Consider the following 19,197-nt stretch of genomic DNA (forward strand, 5'->3'; position numbering starts at 1 on the left):
AGAAAAATTACACTTAGAAAAACAATAGCTGTAAAGGAAAAATTCCCACAGGCATAATCAGTAAATGTGATGTGAATAAAAATCAATTCATGAATTTAATAACAATTGTAAAAGCTACATGAAAACTGATGCTGTTGAACTTTAGTTCAGTAAAATAAAAATGGAAAGACTGGTAATGATTCAATTAAGTTATATTAAAAAATACTCACAGAATTAAATTGGCTTAATGGAGGGAGATTTTTGTGTGAAATCTATTTTCAAGGAAAACTCAAAAATGTTGGTATATTCTAATTTAATGTTTATATTCATAAATGTTGAGTCAAAACACTCCTGAGATCAAAATTACAGGATCCATATGTTCTCTATCCCTCTGGGAGGCACTGAAGAAGGCATGAGCAAAGGTGAGTTTTGCCTTTTACAAAGATAGTCCTAGTGGGGTCTGAGGAGAAGCAAGTTTCCAGACTATGGTTACAGTAAGAAATAAGACTCTGGAGCAGAGCTGTGATACAGGATGGATCTATAAACCATTTAAGAAGTAGAATCCAGAGGAGTTTGCAAACCTCTAAAACAGGGGATACGAAATTTAAAACATTCAAAGATTCCTAAGGGTTTATTCCTCTGCCACACAGACTCCAGCTTCATCTACTCAGACTCTCCAAGGAAGAGGTGTGACTGGGACCTATGTTTCAGTGGGGAAGAGCTGTGTGCTGATTGCATGGAATTTTCAACTTTGCAGAGTATCTCATAGTTTTCAAAGCATTTTGACAAGATTGTCACTTTTCATGCCAATGACAGTTTATAGATGAGGAAACTGTGGATCAAAAGTGGAAAATTATTCGACCCAGATGGTACAATTCATAGAATTTGATTTCCAATGTATTTCTCATTCCACCTGCCACAGTCTTCTCCAATTTGGAATCGGTCCTGACTCACTTCCTATGATGCTTAATGTGTCTCTTTTATCAGTAAATGAAGGATTGTTTTTTTTTTTCCTTTAAGCAGATACATTTAAAATACAGTGACCACACTTTATTCCCTTGATACTGTCCCTATGATAACATCTCTTAACACTATTACTTATACATGTGTCTCTAATCCCTTTTCATGACTGCCGGGACATTTTTTTAATTGACAATACAGAGATTCTTCTTATCCATCAGGGATTTTTGCTAAGTGCTCTTTGCCAGCTGCTCATTTCCTAACAGTACATCAGAGCAGGACATTGAGGTGCCCTCAGCCCTTAGGCTCTGCTCCAGAAGATCACTTTTTCAGGGGGTTGAGGAATTTCCTCCAGTCAATCACATTTTGTTTGAAAGTAAATTTTTTAATATATGAATGACAATTATTTTCATTTAGATATCATGACACATAGTTACAACTTTATCACACCTGCAATACACTTACAGGAGAAACTGAAGTTTTAGTAAGGCAAATTTTGTTCACTTCAGATGCGTGTGTCTCATTTTTAACAGGAAGTGAATGTTTACTTTTCAACACTGGCTAGCTTCGCGCCATAAAAGATGTTAAAGTTTGCTTCAGTTTGGGTCATCAGTAAAGAACCTAATAAAAGCATTGATAATCTTCCTGGTTATCTTTTCAAAAATGAATCAGCGGAAGATACAGTGATGGGACATGAACAGTTCTCGAGTACTTCACTGACTTTCTGTTTACTTATGCTTGTCCCAGCTGAAAGAGTAGGAAGCTTTTCGTTTCTTTATTTTTTCTTGTTTCTGTTGTTATATCTGAACACATAATATTCTGCTTATAAGAGCCATTCCCCAAACTCTTGAGAGACTGAAATTTAAGTAATATATTGATGTATATAGTTAACAGTTAAAGGAATGCATATTAAAGATTTTGGGAAATAATTAAACATTTTCTAATCTAAATATTGGTTGGGTTAGCTGTGTACAAAAAATCTAATAATTTCTATATTTACTTCCATGTGTTTCAGAACTATGTAGAAATAGATATTATATGGTATTTTTAAATGAATAGCCTGCAATATTTTTTTCTTTATCCTTCCATAAGACTACTATCTTTTTTTTAAATTGAAGTACAGTTGATTTATAATATTGTTTTAGTTTCAGGTGTACAGCAAAGTGATTCAGTTTTCAGATTATTTTCCATTATAAGTTATTACAAGATATTGAATGTAGTACCCTGTGCTATATAGTAAATCCTCATTGCTTATAAGACTACTACTAATATCTTTATGCTTGTAAACGTCATAGCATTAATTCTTTAGTGTTAGGCAGCTTTGATGTGGTTGGGCGCCTTATAATGAAAAAAACTATTTAGACAAGATTAAATTAAGTTTAAACTGAGGTTAGGTTAAATTCCATTGTCTTCTCTCCTAACAATTCTCATAAACGTAGAAGATGACTGAAAATGACCAGAGAACTGCCCTGAGGACGAATGTCTTTCTCTGCACCACTGCCTTACGTACACAGGGCCTGAAAACAAAACCTTGCAATGTTCACGCTGGACTTTCAGTAACAAATTTAATCAACCTGACTACAAATCTCTGCTCTTCACCTGCTCAGACTGAAATTCAGTGTCACATTGTTTAGGAAGAAGGGATGCTCAGACTCCTCCAGGCTTGCTGTGCACAGACGGTGAGGCTGACAGGGTGAGCTGTCTTCCATCTGCCCTTGGATATGGCCCCAGGGATCTAGGTCAAGTGCCGCCCACGCGGGTCCGCGGGAAGGCTGGACAAGCCCCAGGTGTCTTGTACCCCTGCCACATGAGTCCCTCCCTTCCTAGTTCTTACTTTTTGCCCCAAGGACATCTGGATTTGAAGAACAAAACTGATCCATCAAACAAAATGGCTCTAACAAGAATGTCCAAAACAGCAAGTCAAGAAAAATTTAGCAACAATATTCTTGAACATTGAATTTTTAAGAAATTAGAGGCTCTTCCCAGGTAAAAGGTAAAATGATATGAAAGAAGGAAATGAGGAGAGGGGCAACGCCTGTAAAGATTTAGATCTAAAATGATTTTATCTAATCTTGATAAAATTGTTCATTTTATCCAACAGCCTCCATCCTTCCACTTGGCCTCTAGCTAGTTTTTTCATCTTATATTTCTCCTCTTTCTGTCTTTGCTTTTTTCTCATCTCCTCCCCCAACCCCAGCCTCATTTCTATACTATTATAATCTGCAGGTATGCTCCCCACCCCCCAAAAATAAAAAACGCCATTACTGTTTCAGCACCTGGGAAGAAATCAAGCACAGATGAGACCAAAAAGGTGGTTCCCGCTTTCCTGTGAGTCACACCGGCAAGCACGCGCTGGTTGGTAAAGAGTAATGCCAAGAGCAACAAACTGAAACGGTATGTGAAACACCGCTTCGTTTTTTATACAGGCAAGGGTGATAAAATGTGTAGGCTCACGGTGGAGACATTCTGTGGGAAGAGTGATGACAGAGAACTTAGAGGGGAAACAGGATTTGTACAGCACCTTAAAGGCCTGGAGCAAGTGGAGAGAAGCGGGGTGCTCAAACTGCCTCCTGCTTGCTCTATTTTAGTCCATCTCAAAAGGAAAAAATATCCCTGCCCAGCTCCCATCTCCCTGAGGAGTGCCCCGGCAGTGAGTTTAGAATGTAAACCAAGGCGATGAGAAGATGTCGGAGGGTGTTTTCCTCTTTCATTTTTTATTTTTAAAGCTGTAGGGTATGAAAACAAATGGACAGATGAGGAGATCGTTACAATACTGAGTGTGAAAAGTGATAAAGACATGAATTAAAGGGATGGCAATGGAGATGAAGAGGGGAAAGATTTTAGAGATCTTTATCAAGTAAAGTGATAAGACTTGGGGACCATTTAAATGTACATATTTCAGACTTTCTCTTTTGCAAAAACGCAAGGCAATGAAACAAGATTCCATTTAGGCAAGGAGGCAGGTTCACCCGTGTAAGGGGCGAGTCTGGAGACAGAATAAGGACCATTAGGACATAGCAGGTGATGGTAAGGAACTCTGAATTTAGAAATGAGAGTAAAACTGGCCGAAGACTGAGGCCTGTAGAACCACAATGTTTAAAAGCAGACAAATAAGAGAAGCAGTAGGCAGGTGAGAAACCAATATATACTCATATATGTGTTTGTATGTGTAATGAAGTAACTAACATATATATAGCCCACACATTATAACTAGCCTGTTCATGTGTGTGTGTGTGTGTGAGCATGTAGAAGCATCTATATTCTTACAGAGGTTAACTATCAAAAGGACACCACGTAACCCAGGATACAGCAAGGACCTAGCTCAGTACTGAGTGCGCTGACCCTGCGCTCAGTCCGCAGAGCAAGGGTGGAAAAGGAAAGCAGACCTCTAACCTCACCTTACCTTTCCCTCACCAAACACGTTTCATATTCTAGCAACAATAAGGATCCCAGGCAGATGTGTATTAGGAAAAATACTTTTCAAAAAATCAGCACATCTTCATCCCCACACCCCCAGATCTCTACATGGCATTTAGACCTTAATAGGATTGCCGATCCAATTCCGTTCGGTTAGACTGAACTCCTGCAAGTGTGCAAGGCCCAGTACACATTTGTAACATAAGCTGTTTATTTTTTGTAGATGGAAAAATGAAAAACTATGTCCAGGAAACAACTCTTAACCGTTATGACTCATAACTCACATAACTCCTGCATTCATAGCTGTGACGGTACAAAGCTGTAACCTGGCCATACTTTGTTCAAGCCAGAGATCATTCATCTCTACCTGCATTCTTGAAACCATCTCTCTCCCCCCGAATTATTTAGAAAATTTAAACAAAATGTTGGTTTCCTGTTATCTCAGCAAAGAGGCACAGAGCAAAGAGATTACTGACTTTTATGTAAAACTCAACCCAGCATTGTGACTGCTCTGGGAAAGCTGAACTTTGCCAACATTTGTATTTTAGAGATTAAATAACATATCCAAGTTGTGCATCCATTTATCCATTGATGTCTCTCTCCATTTGGCTCTATTTCTTTATGTGTTTAGAATGCACAATATAAATTTTATGTCTAATATTTCTTATAAACATTAAACTCAATTTAACACCTTCAAATAAAACATATACTCCAGCTCACAGCTTGCTAATAAAAGAAAATATATCATTGAAAGAACTAATAATTTCCCAAATTATGCAGTGAATCATTAAATCTCTCTTGCGACTTCAAAGTATGATAAACAAGATTTGCACACCTAGATAATTGTATCTATATTTTTTTTCCCAAAAAATGAGTATATGTTACAGGAAGACTAGAAAAACGTTTGCCTTCAGGGTTTCTCTGAGCAGTTCAGGTTAAACTTGGTCTTTCAAAATAAATCTTTGTATACCTCTCCATTTATCTATGGTACAAATTATTCAGCAAAATTTGTTTAAAGGTTTCTAGATCATTTTATACTCTCGTGTTGAATATAGATTCAAAGATGTTTCTTAGAGTAAAAAGCCTTAGTAGGCGAAGTTGAAAGTTTTATTGTAGTTTGTTCTATGGCCTACAAAATATCCCATTTAGAAAGTTGTGCAACCGTTTCTGAGTGAGAATTTTAATGGAAATTTACTCTGACGTGATAATACACATATTACCTTATAAAAATTATTATTTCTTATAATACTTTAATTGTGATAACCAGCTTCATAGGAATGGTAACTTAATAAACATTTTGTGTACTAAGGCAAAATGCTATACCTACATAAAAAATATTTAATCCATTTTTGCAGTTAAAGAAAAAATATTTATATATATACACACTGCTTTCTACTGTCTTTAGTTTCACAAAATCTAAATTAACAGTGTAACATGTTCAGAAGAGAACTTCTGTCCTGTCTTTTAGAGAAAAGGAGAGTGGTGGAAAATTTTTAAAAAGGCATTTCAAAGTGAATTACAATAAGCAAGATTTTTAAAAATATGTTTCCCATTTTTTTAACTTATTTAGAAATCTGCAAAAGTACCATTTCAAATATCCTTTTAATAACAATTTTTAAATAAAGCTTTTCGATCCTCCACCATAAGAAGTCATACTAAATATCAACCAAAATGTACTCATGACCCACACTGGAACTGTTCGAGAAATGTCCACTAAGTGGACCAGAAGTGTGCAAAGATCTTAAAGCTGAATAGATGCAGGAGCTCCGGTCAGTTACATTTTCCTATAGAATGCATCATTTGCATGATTCTTAAGAGTTTAAGTATTTTTATCTCGTCAAGGCTGTAAGATTTACCCAGCACCCAGGAAGGGCGGTGGCCCCGCAAGAGTATTCAGAGGAAATAATCATTCAAAGGATTATAAGGAACAAAAACCTTGATTTAAAATACATTTTGTGATAAAAATTTTGCAAAAAGTTACTCTTTAATTCCATATCCAAATTTGCTTTTTTTTTTTTTAAGTACCATAGAATTAAGTATTCAATAAAATATTTTGGCCATAATCAAAATTTGAGGAAGCAAACCCCCGGTCCGAAAAAAAATGAGTGGTTTGTGTGCAAACAAAGCCATATTATCATTTTTACAAATGCAGTTTTTGTTAAAAAGACCAAAATTTAGTTTTTTGGTCATTCAGATATCTTCAGACTTTCAACACTGCTGTTGTAATATCCTTGAACAGTTTGTAAACCAAGACACAGATAGACAATGTTTGCCTTTGGAATTGTGATTTTCGGGGCCAAACATGTATGCCTTTTTAAACAGAAACAATGTGTTCTGTGCCCCAGGGAGCCATGTCTCTCCGAGGGACAATGACCTTGATCGTTTTACAGCGGGCTTCCTCACCTCCAGTCACCAACACTTCACTTGCTTTTATGTCTATTTCAAACCAATGTCCTTACACACACACACACACACACACAAATAACTAAGGAAATATGAATTTCCTTGTGCTTACCTGCAACAAACACTGCGATGTCCAGGAAGGCAAAGCCGAATGCCAGAAGTTTAAGCCACAGATACATGGTCATATCTGGAAATCAGCCAAACTCCTGAGAGACAGCATGCGTCCTTCTGAAAGGCAAAATAATGGTTATCTCCGAACCAATGTTTCTCTGTAAGGCCGAATCAAGAAGGAAAGAAGTGAATGCGTACTCTTGAACTGGTGTCTTATCAGACAGGGGCGATTTCCTCCTGCTGCCCTGAGAGCAAACCACTTGCTGCGAGGCAGTGATGTCAGATTCGGTTTTACTAACTTCTCCAAAAGGGCTGCAAAGGGTCCTCTTTGCAGGAAGTCAAGAAAGTTGTTCAAAGTCACTGCCAAGGCCTCTTACTTCCTTACTTCAAGTAATTAGACTGAGTTACTAGGCCTCTCAAAAGATTTTCCCCAAGAAAGATGCATTTTTCATATCCAAACAATACTCCCATGAAGTATTCACGATAACTAGAAAATGACATGCCCCACCCTCAAAAATCCTTAACATTCTTACCTAAACAATGATAAAACAGTCAGCATGGGTATAACAAAAATAAGGACTGGCAAGATGATATGCTAATCGAATTAATGAAAAGAAAAAAACTGTATTTGTCTTAAAATGACCAAATGAATGAAAAAGCAACTACCTCTCTGGTTATTTTCGACAACCAGAATCTTGTACCATTAGGGCATTCAGAACCCAGCAGTATGACAGTTCGAGTATCCAGCCACTCTCTATGCAAAGCACTTTCAGAAAGCTTAATAGGCTTGCCCCAAATCTTTCACAGATATTCTTGCAGGGCTGGGAATGGAATCAGAAACTCACTTGTCCTGCAGTAAGTCATGCTTCAATAAAGGAGAGCCTCTGTGACCTGAGATATTCTTGGTGTTGCTGATGAGGGAAAGAAGAGACATTCAATCAAGAGCTGTTTTTTACAAAAGTTAACCTTTTATTCCCCCTCAGCCATACTATCTCAACCTTTCTGATTAAATGACTGCATATAAATACACAACATCCTTTGTGATTTTGATGGTGTTCTCAGTAAGTCCATTAATTAGGAAAATGCGTGCGAGAAGGAAGCCTCTATGACATCAGCAGTACAGGACTGCCCTGGTGGTTCAGTGGCTAAGACTCCGAGCTCCCAACGCAGGGGGCCCGCGTTCAATCCCTGGTCAGGGAACTAGACCCCAAGTGCTGCAACTGAAACATCCTGCACTCTGCAACAAAAGAACCCCTGTGCCGCAATGAGGACCTGGCAAAGTCAGATAAACCGATAAATAACAGACATTTTTTAAGAAGTCAGCAATACAATGGAGTGAACTGGTCTCATCATCACACAACCTGCAGGCATGCATTAATAAAATCCCCTACTGCACACATAGACCAGGCATCGTGCTCTGAACTACAGATCAGGAGGAAGGGACCTGCAGACAGAGCCCTTGCAATGATCTGGCTAGGAAGTGCTTGAGCAGGATTCCTATGTTGTTGTGTATAAACCTTTTGATGTTTGCATACTTATTTGTTTTTCTCTTACTTTAGCTGCTAGGAACTTCAGAACCCAATTTGTACATACCCTCCCACTTGGTACAAATGAAAATAATTCCACCCCTTAATTTCTGATTAGTAAGTAACATTCTAATGAGATTCTTGTTATTATTATGATTTTAAATGATGGTTGTTATAGTAGCTAACACTACTGTACTCTTAGCACATCCAGGAAAATGCTTAGCCCTTTAATCATATAATACAATTTGTACAACAAACTTGGAGATAAAGAGATACATAATTCTTCATCTTATCTGTAAAGTTCAGAGAGCTTAGGTGATTTGTCTGAAGTCTCTCAGCTGGGATGTAAGCAAGCTACGTTTTGAACCCAACCTCAAGTTTCATCTTACTTTCCTTATTTGCTTCACTATTTTTTTTTTTCATTTTCTCATCTCCTTCTCCAATCTTTTTTACTTTGTACTTTTCTAATTTTTAATCTCAGAAAGATAGAAATTGATGGCATACAGATGATACTATTCTCTTTTTACAAACGTGTTTTTAAATTAAGTGTCCGTGCACGTCAGCACTATTGTTTAGGAGTTAGGCCTACAGAAAACATTGATCTGTGTCAGAGGTCACGAATTTTAGTTCTTCTCACCTCAACCTGTTTCTTAAAACACATTTGCAATGGAAATCTATCTGGGGATTAGCTGTGAGTATCTTTAAACAAATATCTGTGTTCTGTTAGCTCACTCTTATGGTAGGATATTTGGTAAACAAGCCATGAAAAAACTGTGTGACATGCCATTTAAAAGGGAGTTAAGACACTATACTTTGAATAAACTGAAGAGAGGGGATTAGAAGCCTTTAAGAGACATTTTTAAAAGGGCTTTGCAGATTACAAACTTTGAAGGAATAGCAAGAAATGCGGAGATTTAATTTCATTTCAGGCAAGTGGGCAGAGAGAGTCCACCCAAGCAACACTGAGGTTAATTAGAAACAAATGAGTTGGATGGTGTTTTTATTTTAAAGTGTTAAAATTGAGTTTAATGTCAACAAGAAACAGTAGACTTTGGGGTAGCAAAATGTATAAGGGATACTGCTGCTGCTGCTAAGTCACGTCAGTCGTGTCCAACTCTGTGCAACCCCATAGACGGCAGCCCACCAGGCTCTCCCGTCCCTGGGATTCTCCAGGCAAGAACACTGGAGTGAGTTGCCATTTCCTTCTCCAATGCATGAAAGTGAAAAGTGAAAGTGAAGTCGCTCAGTTGTGTCAGACCCTTAGCGACCCCAAGGACTGCAGCCTACCAGGCTCCTCCGTCCATGGGATTTTCCAGGCAAGAGTACCGGAGTGGGGTGCCATTGCCTTCTCCAATAAGGGATACTAGAAAGGTATAAAGAAATAGGGCCTCATATAGAAAGACAGCAGTGGGTAAACAGTATACAGTTCAAGTGCTCTCCGCGACTCCCCTGGTGGTCCAGTGGTTAAGACTCCGCCATCCATCGCTGGGGACACAAGTTCAGTACCTCAGCAGAGAACTAAGATCCCACATGCCATGCCAAAAGTTTTATTTTTTAATATTAATTAAAAAAAAATTTTTAAGCCAGACATGAAAAAGAAAAAAACTATCTGACTCAGAAGGAGGTGATAGTCAAATCCTGCCAAACCTCGTAGGTTCTAAGCCACTTATCACTGTATCTTGAGAGACACAGGAGCTGTTGGGGTGTGTGAACTGTTCCCAAGCCTCCTTGCTGATGATCCCTGCATCCAAGATCTGATCCCTGCACTCACTTCCCTGTCCTCATCTCACGTGACACAGCAGCATCGAGCTGTTAGCCTCTCCGCCAACCCTTGTCTCCGGCCAGCTTCCAAAACACATTCCCTGACCCTCACTGGCTCATCCGTAGCAACTGTCATGAGAGGTCCTTCCTGCCCCTGCCACAGGACAAGCTCAGGCCAGGCCCGCTTCACTCTTCCTGGACCTCGGAACCCTAGCAGATAGAGAGAGAGAAATAGCATCCTGAATTCTTGAAAGGAACCAAACAATGTTAAACGTGGCTTGTCATCAGTCATATTACTGAAGCAGAGTGCTCATACCCAGGCTCAGACCTTATATAATAAGGACAATGTGGGATCCATAGACCACCTGGCCAGAGTGGAATGTTCTCTGAATTTGTGAAAAGCTACAAGACCTTCTTATTGAGGTAGATTTGGAAACCTGTCAGAATACTAGCGTGGTTCTGCACGGGCTCCTGGCAATGGATGGCTTCCTTTTCTGGGCTATTCCAATTACCCAACTAGATGCATAATACAAAACCTGGCAAACATAGTAGAGGAGACGGATTGGCTTCCAAATGCTGTGAGGAGTAGAATGCTGGAATCACGATGGTGTAAAAGAGAGGACTCTGCACACCCTACTGTGTACGCCTCAACTGTAACCTAACACGTTCACTCAAGCCTTGTACTGGATGCTCCCTCGACTGCTTTAGTTTCCCGGAGGCTCAGACAGTAAAGAGTCTGCCTACAAACCAGGAGACTCGGGTTCCATCCCTGGGTCAGGAAGACCCCCATGAGAAGGAAATGGCAACCCACCCCAGTATTCTTGCCTGGAGAATCCTATGGAGGACACTGGTGGAGTCACAAAGAGTCAGACACGACTGAGTGACTAACACACAGTTTTTACAACCCTAAGTGTCCTGACTTTTTCAACAAGATAGAAAATAAAAACACAAAAGATGCTGCACACTCGGCTCCATCTGAGCTGCCACTGACGCCCCCCCCATACCATATCCACACAGCTGGGGTCCTGCCCCCCTGCGCCCACGGGTTTTCCTTTGCGGGACTTTTCCCATCACGTGTCGTACCATGCTCAAACTCCTTATCACCAGCTTAATAGCTTAGTAGCTCTTACAGTTAGAAAATATTGTTAAAGAGTCATCTGCATTTTACTTATATTTTCACCAAAAAATTTCTAGAAGTTCATGCTGCATTTAAAACAGATTACCAACAAGTACCTACTGTATAGCACAAGGAATTTGGCTCAATATTCTGTAATACTTAAAGGGGAAAAGAATTTGAAAAAGAATGGATACTTGTATGAATCACTTGAAATTACTGAAATTAACTTGAATTAACTGAATTAAAGTGAAATTAACTGAATCACTTGAAATTAACACATTATTAATCAAGTATACTCCAACATAAGATGGAAAATTTTTAAAAGTCCATATTTTAATCACACAGTGGTTTGACAGCCCTGTGGAGCAGTAGGATAGTATCAAAAAATAAATCAGTAGACAAAGCTATAAATGTTGCAAAAACACAAGTTTCAAAATTTATGAATCCAGCATTAGTCCACATAAATAATCAATGATTAAAAAAAAAAAAAGTTCCGTCAAAAAGTTCACAGTAAATCTCAAAATGTCAAAAATATGGACATGCCAATGTTCCAAGCTTGTCACACAGAATCACGAGGGGAATAGGGTTAGAGTGGCGATGGATCGGACCCCGTGAAGCTAAATTACATAGAACCAAGGCCAAGAACGTGAGAGCAATGCACATTTGGTGTAATGTGCTCCTAGAACTTCAGTCTCCTGGAAGTCTCACTTTAGCATGCCCTCAGCCTCATAAAGCCATTGCATACTGCTTTGGCCAACTTGTAAAACACATTATAGAAGAAAACAACGAGGGGTAGCGCAGGAAACTGTACTCAGTGTATTGCAATAGCCTGGAGGGGAAAAGAGTCTGATAACCAGTATGTGTCTAGCTGTATATATCAGTCTTCCCAGGCGGCACAGTGGTAAAGAGCCTGCCTGCCAATAGAGGATACACAAAAGATAGGCGCTTGATCCTTGGGTCAAGAAGATCTGCTGGAGAAGGGAATAGCAACCACGCTAGTATTCTGGCCTGGGAAATCCCATGGATAGAGGCGCCTGGCGGGCTACAATCCACAGGGGCACGAGGAGTTGGACACAACTAAGCAAGCACACACACACGTGCACACACACATACACACACACATGTATACTTGAATCACTTTGCTACATACCTGAAACTAACACAACATTGTATATCAGCTACACACTAATAAACATTAATTAATTAAAAAAGATTCATTCTCCATTCTCATTTATTTAAATTTGACATGTAAGCTTTGATTGTGCTGGTTTTAGTTGGACATGATTTCGAAGATGCCCTTAGGTTGATAATGTGAGATATAACACGTTTTTTTTTTTTTTTTTGGCCAAGGTGTCCAGCGTTGGGGATCTTAGTTTCATAACCAGGAATCGAACCTGTGCCCCCTGCAGTAGAAGCACAGAGTCTTAACCATTGGACAGCCAGGCACATCTCATCACATTCTGTTTTGAGGGTGATGAACTCCTGTATGTTTTTTTTTTAATTTGGAAAACATAATTTTTCAAATAACATTTTATTTGCTTGAATAAGGCCCAGTGGTGGAGACGCCCGAGGCCGCCTCCTCCGGGGAGCCCTCTGGTCCAGCCGTCTCCCCACAGCCCTGAGCACTAGGCACACTCGTGTGACACCAGCACCTGGACTGCTTCACGCCAAGTGTCCTCCGGGGCACGTTGATCGGGAGGAACCAGGGCAGTGCTGCAGATTCCTAAATCCCATGTGTTTCTTGCAAACCGATGAACTGAAAGCTAGGTGGCTGCAAGCCTGCCTAACTCGACGCGTCGCGGGTGCTGCTTCTGAGAACTAGACGGGTGAGAAAACCTGCCACTTGGGTCACTGAGTTGTGCACGCTGCTTCCTAGTGCAAACGTGATTTCTGAGAAGCCAGCTTTCTCTGCGGACGAAGGAGAGACAAGGGTGGGCGGTGTGACTTTGTGAGCCGGTGTGTAAGAGACCCAGGCCAGCTTTCCCTGCGGGCTGGCCTCGGTCGATCCCTTCCTCTGACTTCTGTCTGCTTCACGCTCACCCATGTCATTGGAGCAGGGCTGTGTCCTAACATGCCACTGAGAGATCCTAGCAGAATGATGAGGACTCTGGCAGGACAGCCAGCCAGTACAGTAAGGCGCCTGACAGGCTCAGAAAACTGACCGAGTGGATCGTCGGGGATCATCTGCGGGAGACAGCAGGCAGCAAACTCTCAGCCGTTCTCCCCGGAACGCGCTTCTGTGCTAGAGCTTCCCACCTCGGCCTGTGGCACTCCCAGCCACCCTGCTGTGAAAATAGAAACCTCGGTGTCATTCCTGAAACTCACTTCCTCCAGGCCATCACTAACTCCTCTCCATGTGATCTCCTAAGTGTATCTTCCATTTCTCTCCATCAACCTCACCAGCCAGGGGACCTCCACCTCGTGAAGACGCAATTAAGATGAGCTCTTCACGGCTCTGCCTGTTTCTGCTCTAACAACATTTCCTACTCCCCAATTCATTCTCCACTCTGTAATCAGCGAGGTCTTTTCGAAATGACATTATATCTTAGGCACCAGCCCTTCATCCTGTCAATATTTTTCACAGAATTTAGGGTTAAAAGAAAAATGCTTAAGAGGACCTTCAGTGGCTTTGCATGACCCAAATTTCTGCTTCTTCTACAACCCAATTTTTCACCATCTCTTCACCCCAGTGGTACAGACGTTGGCTCACACCTTCCTGTTTACCATAGTTTCTCCCAGGTAAGAGATTTTACATCTAATGTCCTCTTCTCCACCTGTCAACACTCTGAATCCTACAGGTAGGACCAGGCACCCCTATGTTGGCGAGCATTCCTTTACGTCTCTGATTAGACCAAATAACCTACCATTACCATCCCAGCGTTTATTTCATCTTCACAGTCATACTGTTTGGGTAATTGTTTGGTTAATTTCTTTCTCCACCACCAAGCCAAATGTCCCATGCGGTTTGCACCCCCAGCGCGTGGGCAGAGGTGAGCGCTCATTACTTGTTAAATGAATAAATAAATAAACACACAAGTCCTTCCTGATGTTTCTGGATGGCCTAAGACTCTCAGGACTTCAGTGCAGCCCTGAGGTGAGGATTCAAGTTTCCACCCTTCCTGGTATAAAGTGGGTAACAGGTTAAATTTGAGTTACAGAAAAATAAAAAAGTGTGACAACCTGAGGATACCTGAATTAAAGTCACAGAATCATATCTGCTGTACAGACAGTCCCCAACTCATGATGGTTTGGCTTGACCATTTTTTTGATCTTATGATGGTGCAAAAATGATATGCATTCATCAGAAATCATACTTCAGATATTGAATTTTGATCTTTTCCCAGGCCAACGATACATTATACAATACTCTCTCTGAAGGCTGGGCTGTGGCAACGTTAGCTCCAATTCAGCCATGAGATCACGAAGGTAAACAAGTCATACACTCACAACCATTCTGCTTTTCACTTTCAGAACAGTATCCAGTCAATTACAGGAGACGTTCAACACCTCACTATAAACTAGGTTTTGTGTTAGATCACCTTGTCCAGCTGCAGGCCAGAATGCAAGTGTTCTGAGCACAGCAGAGGCAGGCTAGTCTCAGCTACGATGTTCAGTAGGTTTGATGTACGAAACGCATTTTGACTTGTGAAATTTTCAACTTACAGTGAGCTTATCAGGACGTAAGCCCATCACAAGTGGAGGAAGATCTGTGCTTGCTGAGTAGGGCACCTTATTCTTCCTGTTTACCAAGACAAGTTCATTTTATGCTCTGTATCCAGGAAGAAACAAAAGAGCATGTAAAACCAAAATCATCTTCCAAAAGTTGTAGCTGTGTTTTGACGGAAGTCCTTTTAACAGTAATAAGCACTCCGTTAAAGTGAAAGTGAAGTCTCGCTCAGTTGTGTCCAACTCTTTGTGACCCCACGAACAGTAGCCTACCAGGCTCCGCAGTCCATGGGATTTTCCAGCAAGAATACTAGAGTGGGCTGCCATTTCCTTCTCCAGGGGATCTTTCCAACCCAGGAATGGAACCCGGGTCTCCTGCACTGCAGACAGACGCTGTACCATCTGAGTCACTAGTACCCCATTAGTTAGGGTTAATTTTTCCTGCTGGATCAAAGAGACCTCAAATCTATAAAGGCTTTTTCAAACACGGTGAAAGCTTAGTTCTGCCTCACAGGATGGTTCACGTCCAGTGTCCCCAGGTTGGAAGTCGATCTTCCCCACACGGTGTTTCAGGGACTAGATCCTTTCCGTCTTGCCGCTTCACACTTCCCTGGCCTTGGAGTTGCTGGCGTTCGGTGGCAGAAGGGTAAAGACAGCGTGGATACGTCATACACAGGGCTTTGAGGTCTTGGCCTGGAAATCACACTTTGCCACCCACTCCACTGACCATGATTTGTAATGTTGTCAGAGCCAGATACGGTTGGGGAAGGGCAATGGGAAAATGTAGTCTCCAACTGCAGGCAACAATTCTATACTATGGGAAAGAGAGCACATATAAGTTTGGGAGGACAGCTAGAGTTTTTCCAAAAATACCTTAGGTTTAGATAAGGGAAAAAAATGTTGAGGAGAACTTGGAAGTAGAAACAAGAGAGTGTTGGAAAAAATAAAAAATACTGCTGTGTGTAGAGTACAGTGCAAATAAAAGTGAGTAAGATATTATCCACGCCCTAGAGGAGTTCGGGCTTCCCTGGTGGCTCAGGTGGTAAAGAATCTGCCGGCAATGAAGGAGACCCAGGTTCAATCCCTGGGTCAGGAAGATCCCCTGGAAAAGGGCATGGCAACCCACTCTAGTATTCTTGCCTGGGAAATCCCATGGACAGAGGAATCTGGTGGGCTACAGTGCTTAGGGTTGCAAAGAGTCAGATATGACTGAGCAACTGACACACTTTCAAGCTAAACACTGCAGGAGTTCCAGCCAGGGAGGACAAATGCACAGGAACTCTAACATAAGATGCTGTGTGACTTAAACGTGAGCAAACATATATGTGTGTACACATGTGTGCGTTTTTTTTTTTTTTGATGAATTTAAGACTTTTCAAATCTTCAGGACATGCTTAGATCTTAAGAATTGTTTTTATTTTCTTTAGATGATTGTTAAGCATTGGGTTTTGTGGCTGCCAAAGGTATATCATCTGTAAAATGTTATTTATTAGCTAACTAAGGAGAACCTAGCATACAGCACAGGGAACTCCACTCAGTGCTCTGCAATGTCCTAAAAAGGAAGGAAATTCAAAAACTAGGTGATATATGTATACTTATAGCTGATTCACTTTGCAGCACAGCAGAATCTAACACAACATTGTAAAGCAACTATACTCCAATATAAAATTAATTTAAAAAAAATGTTACTTGTCTTATAGGAGAAGCATAGCATTTGTGACCCCTTATCACCTGTCAGATAACCTCGACACTATATTTCTTTTTTTATGAATTGAAAGTATATTTACTATGTAGGGGGCTTCCCTGGTGGCTCAGCTGGTAAAGAATCTGCCTGTAATGCAGGAGACCCCGGATTGATTCCAGGGTTGGGAAGATTCCCTGCAGAAGGAATAGGCAACCACTCCAGTATTCTTGGAGTTCCCTGGTGGCTCAGATGGTAAAGAAACCGCCTACAATGTGGGATACCTGGGTTTGATCCCTGGGCTGGGAAGATCCCTTGAAGAAGGGAGTGGTAACCCACTTTAGTATTCTTGCCTTAGAGAATGCCATGGACAGAGGAGCCTGGCAGGCTACAGTCCATCGGGTCCCAAACAGTTGGACACAACAGAGTGACCTTCACTTTATTATTTAAGGTAGTAAATTTTCACAGCAAAAAAAAAAAAATCATCGTAAATTAAGCAAGATAAGAAAGGCAGCACAGTAGGGAATGAACTGGAGTGAAAATGGGAAAATGCCATGAACCTGGACAATTTTATGGAACAAGATTATGTTTAAAGAGCCAAGAGGGGAGAGTCATCTTTAATTCGTTACGTTCTCTCTTAGCACTACTGATAGCAGTAATAGCATAATACATTCATCAAAAACTATTCTCACATTAACATGAATTTTCTCACAGGGTCAGAGCACCAGCATGAGGCAAGTAGTATATGTCAGCACGTTCTCAGGCTCAGATTAGTAAAGAAACTTCCCCCAGTTTATTAACACTGTAAGAGACAGAACTTGAATTTGAACCCAAGTCCTGAACGCTTGAACCCCACCCAATCTCCCACAACTCTACACTAAAGGATTTTATATGCAAGCTCATATAATTCTATGCGACTCAAACGGAAAAATCCCAGAATCAGGAAACGTTTCCAATCAAACCTACCTTCGTGTCTCTCAGAAGTAGTAAACAGTGCAGACACACATATAACGCAATTTTTCCGGGGTTTGATGTCCAGTCTCTTCTATCCACCTGCTAACCACTGCAGTTCATGGCCCTGCTCCTCCCCCACACTTTCTCCCAAGACAGTCAGATTGACTCCTGTGAATTAAAATGCCGTGGACATCCACTGATTCAAATCTTCATCCGTATTTTCTACCCGAGACCCAAACTTTACCTCTGTGCCCATTTCTACTGCCTAATATGACAGGACTGTGCTCCACCAACAGACACGAGTACCCTGAACTCTCCATGCTCCCCCCATATCCCGCCCTCCTGCCCCACGTACAGCCCTGCCCCAGTGAAGGGCACCGCAACCTACCCAGCTACTCAGGCCAGGTACCTGGAGATCAGCCTCACTTTCCATGCTCATCTCAAATGGCCAAGTCCAGTCCAGAAGTAAGTTTTCTCAATCCTGGGTCTAAAACGTGCATTCCTCTCATGTCCTTCTTCCCACTGGCGCCACTGCCGTGTCGGTATGACACCGGTTTTCTCCTGGAGAACCTGCAAGGTCTCCTAACCCAGCTCTCAGCTTCCACTCTTTGCTCAAACCCATCCTCCACAAGGGCAGCAAGAGAATCTCTTAAAATGTAAATAAGCCCGCGATAGGTCCTTGCATACAATCTGCTTAAAGGTCCTGTTTGCAATTCAAATAAAATTCAAACCCCTTAGGAGAGCCTACAAAGTCCTGAAAATTCCAGCCTGGGTCTCACACTTAATCCCGTGGACTGTTTGTTCCACGCTTCCTTGTTTGTTCTCCCCTTACGTTGGCCATGACGTATGCGGTTAACTTGAACTACACTCCTTCCCTCCTACTTCCCATCACCAAATCTTTCTTCTGGAACCCTGTACCAAGGTCAGAGGATAAAAAAAAAAATCTCTGGAACTGACCAAGCCCCATAGTGACTGTTTCCATGAGCCTCAGGATCTAAACCGGTCAGTTCCCTGACCCCATATCAGGTAAAATATCCACCTATTACCCACCCTATGACATCCCAATCAATCACCTAATGCCACCCTTCCAATAGGAATTGTCTGTGTCTTCTTGATTAGTCAGTTCAGTCGCTCAGTGGTGTCCGACTCTCTGTGACCCCGTGGACTGCAGCACGCCAGGCTTCCCCGTCCATCAGCAGTCCCAGAGCTTGCTCAGACTCACGTCCATCAAGTTGGTGATGCCATCCAGCCATCTCATCCTCTGTCATCCCCTTCTCCTCCTGCCCTCAATCTTTCCCAGCATCAGGGTCTTTTCCAATGAGTCAGTTCTTCGCATCAGGTGGCCAAAGTATTGGAGCTTCAGCTTCAGCATCAGTCCTTCCAATGAATATTCAGGACTGATTTCCTTTGGGGTTGACTGGTTTGATCTCCTTGTAGTCCAAGGGACTCTCAAGAGTCTTCTCCAACACCAACATAGTTCAAAAACATCAGTTCTTCTGTGTCTTGAGGCTGTTTAAGAATTGGCTACTAGCCTGCTAAAGGGCTCGGCTCTCCCTTGAGCCTGCTGCTGTTCTAACAGCGTCTCCCACTCTAATAAACTATCTTCTCTCATTCTGCCTCAC

The 19,197-nt window shown here is 41.4% G+C and overlaps 1 protein-coding gene across 4 annotated transcripts in view; it reads right to left on the reverse strand.

Annotated features, from left to right (window-relative positions):
* The window catches only part of PTPRC (protein tyrosine phosphatase receptor type C), a 128,627-nt gene extending 121,432 nt beyond the window's left edge, over positions 1-7,195 (reverse strand). For all 4 annotated transcript variants that reach the window (XM_070384679.1, XM_070384678.1, XM_070384677.1 and 1 more), the window contains exons 1-2: positions 7,069-7,195; positions 6,872-6,987 (exon numbers count right to left, since the gene is read on the reverse strand). In XM_070384679.1, the coding sequence (XP_070240780.1) occupies positions 6,872-6,944 (73 nt within the window). In that variant the 5' untranslated portion in view covers positions 6,945-6,987; positions 7,069-7,195. The remainder of the gene's footprint in view (positions 1-6,871; positions 6,988-7,068) is intronic.
* Between the last annotated feature and the right edge of the window lie 12,002 nt (positions 7,196-19,197).

Source organism: Bos mutus, chromosome 16 (genome assembly GCF_027580195.1).
Source record: "Bos mutus isolate GX-2022 chromosome 16, NWIPB_WYAK_1.1, whole genome shotgun sequence".
Lineage (NCBI taxonomy): Eukaryota > Metazoa > Chordata > Mammalia > Artiodactyla > Bovidae > Bos > Bos mutus.